The 9,397-nt window shown below is 32.2% G+C and overlaps 1 protein-coding gene across 3 annotated transcripts; it reads right to left on the reverse strand.

The window, feature by feature from the left end:
* Window positions 1-921: 921 nt before the first annotated feature.
* LOC112518501 (ergosterol biosynthetic protein 28) lies at window positions 922-6,547 on the reverse strand. 3 transcript variants are annotated; one of them, XM_025126219.1, is made up of 4 exons: window positions 6,485-6,547; window positions 3,452-3,636; window positions 1,311-1,517; window positions 922-1,135 (listed from the first exon to the last, which is right to left on the reverse strand). In XM_025126219.1, exons 2-4 carry the CDS (start codon window positions 3,564-3,566, stop codon window positions 1,074-1,076), a joined length of 384 nt encoding a protein of 127 aa, XP_024981987.1. In that variant the 5' UTR covers window positions 3,567-3,636; window positions 6,485-6,547; the 3' UTR covers window positions 922-1,073. The 3 variants fall into 3 exon arrangements, with proteins under 3 accessions (XP_024981987.1, XP_024981986.1, XP_024981985.1); XM_025126218.1 differs by lacking the exon at window positions 6,485-6,547 and adding an exon at window positions 6,240-6,475; XM_025126217.1 differs by lacking the exon at window positions 6,485-6,547 and adding an exon at window positions 5,701-5,838.
* Window positions 6,548-9,397: the final 2,850 nt, after the last annotated feature.

Below are 9,397 nucleotides of genomic sequence, written 5' to 3' on the forward strand. Positions count from 1 at the left end.
TAATTATTTAATTAATAAATTATTTGATATTAAGTTATAATAAAAAAAATATTTAATTATAGTTTTGTTTTTGTTTGAAAATATAGTTTTTTATGATGAATTGTCACTTTAGAAATTGATTAGAAAGTCTTGTCAATAATTTATAGATAATTTCTAAAGTTAACATGGTACTTTAGAATTTGTGTTAGAAATTGTATTTTAATGAATATTAAAAAGAAAATTATATCAAAATGGAACCAACTTTCACTTTATTCATATTTTGAGGAACCAGCTTTTAAAATCGTCATTTTGGAGAACCAACTTACACTTGATTCATATTTTGAGGAACCAACTTGCAAAATAATTATAGAAAAATAACCAAAATTTATTTTTTTTCAAAAATTAATGCAATAAAATCTAATTTTCTTTTCAAATCTCGTTTTTTTTTAAATTCATATATCAAATTGAAGATTTTTTAAAAAAAATCCAAATTTCACAATAAAAATCGTTTTTTACTAATGCAATAAAAAAATCAATTTAATAGAAAAAAATTAATTGATGCAATAAAAAAATAAATATTAGATATCACATTCAAGATTTTTATATCTAACCAATCCGTATAATATTAAAGTTTAAATCAAATTTGGCAAATCAAACCAAAAGTTTAATAAAGACCCTTAAATTACTTATTACCTGTTCAACAGATCAACCAGACCCTCAAATAAACAAAAAGTTTGATAGAGACCCCTAAATAACGATTTTGAAAGTTGGTTCCCTAAAATAGGAATTAGATTAAAATTGGTTCCATTTTAGTGCAATTTTCCCAATATTAAACTCTAACACCACTTGCATTAAACCTAAACGTGACGTGAAAACGAGCCTTGAAACACGGCGGCCGGCCGCGAGCCTTTTAATATGTTGGTTAGATGTTGAGGAGTTAACAGAGGTCCAACAACAAGAAGTCTAGCACAAAAGAATCAAAGATTAGTTATTTTTAGTACAACAAAAGCCGATCCTGCAAGTGTCTTACGATACAAATACATGAAAAAGGCGTAAACGCCCAAMGATGGTTGCCGAAAGGAGATGACACATTTTCATTCCTTCTTCAATCGAGTATGTGTCCTCCATTGTAACAACATCCACACTATCGATGTCCCTGTTTGGTCGGTAAAATAAATTGAAAGAGAATCAACAACAGCAGCAGAACAAGGACTACCATCACGATTACGGAGTCTTTTTAACGGATAGAAAGGATTAGTCTGTGTTTTAGTAAGTAAGAACTTATTTGCGATTCAATCAAAAAGTGGCGAGAATAATAATAATAATAATACCTGCAAAGAAACCAACCGTTGCGAGATTTTGAATGGCCATGGTGTGGTAGATCAAGTATTCTGTCGAAAAGTGACCAAGTGCATAGATGAACGATAAAAAGGTTGCTAGATAAAGCGGTTGGTTGTCAAGGTTAAATGCACACAGGAAACACAGAGTGCAAGTAAGAAGCGTCCACACTCCAAACGTCCTTCCGTGAATTTCAGACACTGCATAGTACATAAAAAAGGTTCGGATTAATATATATATATATATATAAATATATACATACATCTCTGTCTCTCTCTCTCTCTCTCTATATATATATATATATAGAGAGAGAGAGGGGAAAGTTCGGTTGCAAACCCATTTTCGATGGGGAACTGGGGGGACAAAAAAGAGCATGACTTGTGTCACTGGGTGTTCACATTCATCATGAACAATGGAAGGTGAACATTCGTGAATTATTCATGATGAATCACGTACCGTTCATGATCCAAGATAAATTGATACATTATTCATGATGAATAACCCATGAATGTATGGACACGTGGCGTGCTCTCCTTTGTCCCCCATTTCAAACCCGAAAACGGGTTTGCAACCGAACCTGCCCCTATATACATGGTTAGCCAAGAAAGAAATTATATATGTATTCACAATGAGAAAGGATAGTAAATTGCAAGAGTTGAGATAGAATTATGATTATCATTGGAGATTAATCTAGGTCTAAACAAGCAATGCAAAATATAATTGGTGTATACTCCTTGCGTCCCAAAATAAATGCCCAAAAATGAAAAAAAAATATACAGTTTTACAAACATGTAATTACTACACTTTTTAATTATCTAAATTTTACCATAGAATAAGTAATTTCTCTATCTCATAATTAAAGTTAGAATTGTAAAGTAGGCACTCAGGGGCTATTTACCACACGCTTATCCGGAAAGTGCTTACCGGTACAATTTAATACTAGCACTTACTTACCGGGTAAGATTTTAGTCCATAAAAACGGAATTGTATGCAACAATTTACCCGGTAAGCGCTAACCATGGTAAGAGACGACAACCCTCACTTACTGGGTAAAACTCTCATCCTTGCTTTCGCTCTTACCTGGTATGATTCTTGGTCCTTGCCATATGCATCCCGTAAGGTAATGTGACTTGGAAATCGCTTAACCGAGAAAGTGTTTGATAAACGGCCACTTAATTTGAAATGATTTTGGCAAGGAGTGCAAGTGTCTGAGGTTATTAAAGTCTTACTGTGCTTCGTCCATTACAATTGCAACGTTTGTCATGGTAATTAGTTTGAGAGAAGTGTTCAACTATTTTTCAAATATCTGAAATGCCATTCGAAGAGAAGAATAACGGAATCTTACGCATCCACTTCATGGATATTTATTTCATTCAAATACATAATTTTGACCATTATAATAGACAAATACATAATTTTGACCAGAAGACTTTCCCTAAAAGGAAATTTTACAAATTTTCATGGGTTTTCAATCAAAAATTCAGAGATGGGTAATTGATACCGTCATGAGTAATCCTTTTGAACTATCCTACTTACTCCCATTGACAATAAAGCTCTAAGGGGCCGTTTACCAAACACTTATCCGGTAAGCGTTTACCGGTAAAATTTAACACTACCACTTACTTACCAGGTAAGACTTTAGTCCACCAAAACGACATCGTATGCAACAGTTTACCCAGTAAGCGCTTACCATGGTAAGAGTCATCGCCTTCACTTACCGGGTAAGACTCTCGATCCTTGTCTCCCTCTTACCAGTAAGATTCTTGGTCCTTACCATATTCATCCCGTAAGCTAATGTGACTTAGCAAACGCTTACCTGGGAAAGCGTTTGGTAAATGGCACCTAAGTTCTCTTCCCTATTACAACTACTTATCAAGATAAAACTACAAGCTAAAAAGGGTCTGATTCCCATCCAAAACTAGTGATACGAACCAACTGTGAACTATATCCACTGTTTCCGAAATTAATATGAAATTGAATTTAATAGGAATGTTAAAGTTTAATTTGCAGCCAAGAGGATTTACCATATATTTCTTGGATAGTTGGATTAACTTCAAACATTACCAGCCTAACCATCTACAGCATATGGCACCAATTAAGGGAAATTAAAAGAGAGAAAAGAAAGGGGACTGACTGGTGGTTTGAGAGAAGACTGCACGGCGAAGAGCCCAAATGTCAAAGAAACCAAACCATACAGAGGCCAGCCGGAGTGAACCCACCAACATCAACCACCATCCTAAAGCTTTCATTCTCTCCAAATCTCTTCAACAAGGTTTGAGTACACACTATTTGGAATAAAAAATCTGTCTAGAATAAGCGCTGTCGGGAAAACAGTTGTTAGAAAATCACTATGATCAAGTGCCTGAAAGAAATACTACTGTTCACCAAATGTTCTAAGATTAAGTGTTAAATCATAAGTTTCATAATTTTAAATAAGAAAACAAATCGAATTTCAGCATATCAGTTTGAATATAAATAATACCCTCATCTTAAAAACGAATTATTGAATCCCAATTTGGAAGTCATAATTGCGTTTTTCTGTTTGGGAATTTCAAAACAAGTGTACACACTGAACCACAAAACTAATGGAGTTGGTACTTCAATCAAATGAAACTGAATTCAGCAACAGAGCCCTAAATCCCTAATCATCAAATTAGGATTTGCATATAAATCTTTGGCAACTAAAATAAAACGATAAGATGGTTCGCTACCAGTAACAACAAAAGGAAGATAAAATCACAGTCATCAAAGCAGGATTAAGATGCAAAACTTTTGTACAACAAACCCATTAAATTGTTGACAAACCCCTGTAAAATCGCACAATCTGCATTAAATTTTTGAAAAGCATTTGTAGATTGGACACTAGGGAAGATAGGGATTAGCAAGCCAAACCCACAAACCCCAATTAAGTTTTCAGACTGCAATAATTCCTGTGTTTTCTTTTAGAAGAAAATAGATGCACTGAGAATTGTGAGATCAAGATTCAGAGTAATATGCAACTTTATTATGATAACTGATTTTCTCCAAAAATTCATCAGCTCAAATGAAATACAAACAGCAAAGAATGCATCACTGACAAGTTTACAATAGTTTACCAGTACAAAAAATATCCCAAAAAAATTTATGTAACAAGGAGTATGCATCATTGGTTAGTACTTAATCAAGTTGATTTGTACAAGTTCTTATGGGAGGAAGGGAATAATGGTATGTACTTAAAAGCCACCTCTTATTTATATTGAAACCATCATTTACCTAGGAATCAGCATCACAAATGAAAAGATCTCAATTTATTTCTAAAACATTTTGACCTGCAAGATAATTTTAATACTTCATTTCATGTATACATCTACCCTCTCTAATCAAAATATCATCTGAATTCTGAACTGTATTATTCTACTCCTCCATTCCCATAGCAAGTTACATTCAATCAAGGAACTCTAATCTTCCAGGAATCATTCTCAATGATAAATAAGAACAGAGAAGATAAAGGAACAGAAGATAAGTAAATAATTCAGCTTCCAACCTATTTATGATGACATGATAATAAACATGAAGGCTTCAACACTAAAATTAGTTTAAGAGAAGTTGGTAAATAAATCAGCATCACGAAATATATGAACTGATGCAAAGTGCATTGGGTTTATCTTTACCTAAAAGCTATGCTGTTATAGCACTGAAAAATACAAAAGTGCATATAACGATCCAAACGTAGAGGTTCATATAATATTTCTTAGAATTATATATATAATATAATATGTATGCATACATAAACATGTCATATGCATTAATTAAAAGTACAGTTTCAACATCAAAACATCAACTTAAACAAATTTCACAAAACAAAATAGGAAAAGTGTTCATAAACGAGCTAACCGCAAGCAATAGGTTCAGCATCTGAGTCAACAGTAAATAAATTTCAAATTTGTCAAATTGCTGGACTCCAAAATAAAACAGAGGCTCAAGTCAAATTGTCAAAATAAAGCAGAAGCTGAACCTCCTGGAGTATCGGGAGTGAGGCTGAAGCAGAAGCTGTTGAGGACTTGAAGATAGATGATGAAGAAGAAGGTGAAGTGGACCAAGTCAAAAGCTCAAAATAAAGGCCCCAAAAAAACAAAAAATAACATACTTCTAAAGACGCCCAAGCTAAAATATCGGAATATCGGTCCATAATTTCACCTCAAATATAAGCCAAATATCGGTCAATTGCGCCGCTAATATCGGAAACGCAATTTTCACCACAATTTTACCTTAGTCCGCAATATCGCTGCAATTAACAGCATAGCCTAAAAGGCACCACGAAGTATGTAAATAAAGCATCCGAGTTCCCATTTTGACACTGATTTTCAATCCTACAAACAAGCATACGAGTGTAACAAAATGTACCTTAAGCAAATTGTACCCAATTCACAATTATGATGGAAAATGGTCAATAAGCCTTGGCCTGTTGTCTTTTAAGACAATCTTTTAGAATTCAGGATGCTCTTTTCTTCCCTAAAAGCCAATTGACAACACTAAAACTTCCTGTTTGCAACATATACCCCACAACAACAATTAGGACCTGACTACTATAACTTTTATGTAATATGGAACACAATTATTAAACTTGCTGTCACTGAGGCATTACATCAAACACCTTGTTAGCAAGTATAAAAGATAAAAAGAAAATGATGATAAAATACAAACAGCAAAAAGCCTAACAGGGAGTAAGCATCACTTGTAAGTTATTAATCAAGTTCAAATTGTACAAGTTCCTTAAGGGAAGAAGAGAATAATGATATGTACACATATGCGAACCTATAGATACATTTCTCACAAGTACCTCTAAATCTAATATGTATTGGGTTAAACATTTGTGACCCTATCAGTAACTATGAACCAGTTTAACTCATACTTCTCTTTCAGGTCTGTTTACAAAACTGTACCAGACTTGTGAACCTTGCCGTCCCTTGTAAAGATCTCTAATAGAAGGATTCTATTTAGCTTGCTCAGAAATCTGCAAATCGATCGTTCTTGAAGATGAAGATAATCGATTTTGTTGGTGGTGGTAGTTTAAAACAATAAATCGATTTTGCAGATGAAGATGTCGATGACCAGAAGATGGAAATGGAAGAAATCTGAGATGAAGATGGAAATCGATGGATTTGCAAATAGTTTGTGAGAAGGTTACCTGTTAGATCTCGATTGTCCGATAGGAAGATGTCGACTTGAGGGAGGCTGTCGATCCGTGGATAGAAGCTGATGAGAAACGTATAAAAGGGTAAATAGGTAAAATATGAATTAGATAAATTTAAAATAAATAAAAATCCAATGTGCAAAAAAGACAGAAATGACCTCTTAAATATTATATTCTGTCAATTAAGGAGGTGTTTGGGATTGCTTATAAAAACAACTTATTGACTTATTTCGGTATAGTGCCAGTAATAAGCACTTTTAAGTGTTTGGACAAACAACTTATACCGGTGTCAAATCGATAATAAGAAGTTTTTGAAAAAGTTAAACTTTTCTGACTTATAATAAGTTGATAAGTGTTTTTGTAGAAAAATATAAATTGTTTCAAATAAGCAATCTCAAACACCCCCTTAATCGTATTTTAGTTTGATTATTGTCTTTTTACACGTCTGAATTTAATTTTTCATTTCGGAATGATCATTGATCTTTGAAAATTGCAAAAATAACATCATAGTTTATAATAATCTATACTATATTATAGAGCATTTGATAAAAACTCTTAAAAACTCATTCTTTATGCATGAAGTACTGTGTATTAATGCATGTTACTTAAAATTTAAGATCACAAGTAAATTGTGCGTAAGTACAACATACTAAAGCTCAATTTTTGAATTCGTATAACTAACTGCAGATAAACATAATCAAATATAGGATAAACATTTAATTTTAAATATAAAAATCTAAAATATAATTAGGATAATCATTGAGTTCTAACAGAATTATTATCATTATAAAAAAATTTATTGTTAAGCTAAAAATAAATTACTTCACTGTTTGACCTAAATTAAATTATAATAAAAAATTGAACTAAAAAAATTGTAAAAAAACAACAAGAACTTTTGAATAATTAATTTGATATTAATATCAATATATTTTTTCAAATTTTTATGATCTTCAAATTTATTTTTATTCAAAAGTAAAAAACAATATATTTCTCAAAACCACATAAACCGTATTATATCAACATAGACAAAAGATAAAACAAAACATTAAAATAAAAATGTTTCTCGCTGCATTGCGCGAGTACCCTTCTAATAAATAAACAAAGTGTTTGTATTGCCATAGAGATAATGACAACCATGAAATGTCAAACTCGATATAATTAAAAATATTATAACTCGATTTAGATCGCTTTTATATTGTATCACGGTGTAGAAAACAACGTCAACTTAATCAAAAAAATTATATTTAATCGGTATTTACATTGTAGAATGATATGTGAGAATCAAAAATTATTGTGTTTATGATTTAAGCAAAAATAAGTTCATATAAATAGAGATGTCAACAAAGTCGAAAAATAAATAGACGTTCTGTTCGTGGGATTTTTAGGGAATTGAAAGGGATTAGAATGGTTAACCAAAAAGATGGATTACAATATGTCTGACAAACTCCATTTTTGTTCATACCAACCAAACATTTGGTCAAACTTGAAAACATTTCATTCCAATTCTTTCAAAATTCTAATTCATTGGACATATTTCATTCTTTTAAAAAACATTTTGTGACCAAACGCCCCTTAAGATTCCATTACCATCTCAATTTGGGAATCATGAATTTTTTTTCGTGTCTACACAATTTAAAATTTTACATAAAAAAAATTATAAGTTTTTATGGTTGGTATACAAGTTGTTGATGCAAATGTTTACAACCAGAAAGACTGCAAATTGCTTTATAGGACCGTACTCTTCCAAACATAGAAACTGATTTCAAAATTCAAAATTCTTGTGATGTTCATTCTCCTTCCATCTTCCCGGCACCCTCACTCAGGGACGAACCCTAGAATTTTTGGATATGGTGGTACCATATAAAACGGTTGCACATTCTAGAATAAAACGGTTGCACCTTTCACGAACCGAATTTTTTTTACCTTACCCCAGAGGAACAATACGGTGGCACGTGCCACTTAACCACCCCTCTAGGTCCGTCTATGCCCTAACTTCGTTTCTACCCTTTTCAAAAATGATTGATGCCCTAAAGGCTCTCTACTTGGAAACCATCGTCTATTTGGTCGCCCCTTCCCTCTGAGTCGCCAACCTTGCTTCTTGTATGGTTCGCTTTATTCTTTCTTCTCATATCGGTTCCTTATCTTTGTTTATCTTTATGTTTCCTTTTGTTTTTGATTCTATATGGTTTTCTTTATGGTTCAATTTATGCTTTTCAAAATAGTTTGATTTCTCCATTGCTCTGTTTTCTTATTCATGTATCGCTCTCCAAGTTTGATTTCTTCGTCGCTTTTCATCACTGCTTGGGTTTCGATGATCAATTTATGCTCGAGTTTTCTCCATCTCAGATCAAGTTTTCCATAATCAATTTCTTATCTACGCATTCTGTATCTTTATTTCTTATGTTTTTTTCTCAGTATGTTGCTCGGTGTGTACCTTGTTTTTTTTTCCAGGTGGTTTTTGTGTGACTATAGCTATAGGTGATTGGAATACAGAGAGAATATTACAGGTTTGGTATATATAGCAGGTGGCATTGTTCAGTTAACGGTAAGGCATATGTGATTGAACGATTTCCTATTGTTGAATTTGATAATAATGTTGCTAACGGGTTCTAAAAGAGATAATTGATGTTGCTTTTAAAAAATTTAAAGACAACCAATATCAGGTAAACATGGACTTTTATCTTTTTTTAATTTCCATAGAGATTATAACACCCACAAATGATCTTTTCAACTGTTATGCATTGTTTGATAAAAATAAGTTGGGTATACGTAAATGTACATAAGCTAGCTTATTGAAACACTACTTAGAGTAACATATTGGTAGCTTATTGTCATTTTTTCTAATTATAATTCTCATTAATATTAATTATTATTAATTATAGATAAATATTAATAATTATTAAATAC

Source organism: Cynara cardunculus (assembly GCF_001531365.2).
Source record: "Cynara cardunculus var. scolymus isolate 2C chromosome LG 9, CcrdV1, whole genome shotgun sequence".
NCBI lineage: Eukaryota > Viridiplantae > Streptophyta > Magnoliopsida > Asterales > Asteraceae > Cynara > Cynara cardunculus.

Coding starts and splice junctions, on each gene's coding strand:
- LOC112518501 (XM_025126219.1), bottom strand. CDS start 3,566: ATGAAAGCTTTAGGATGGTGGTTGATGTTGGTGGGTTCACTCCGGCTG. Junction 1,518..3,451: donor AGTCTTCTCTCAAACCACCA/GTCAGTCCCCTT, acceptor TGTACTATGCAG/TGTCTGAAATTCACGGAAGG. Junction 1,136..1,310: donor AACGGTTGGTTTCTTTGCAG/GTATTATTATTA, acceptor CCGACCAAACAG/GGACATCGATAGTGTGGATG.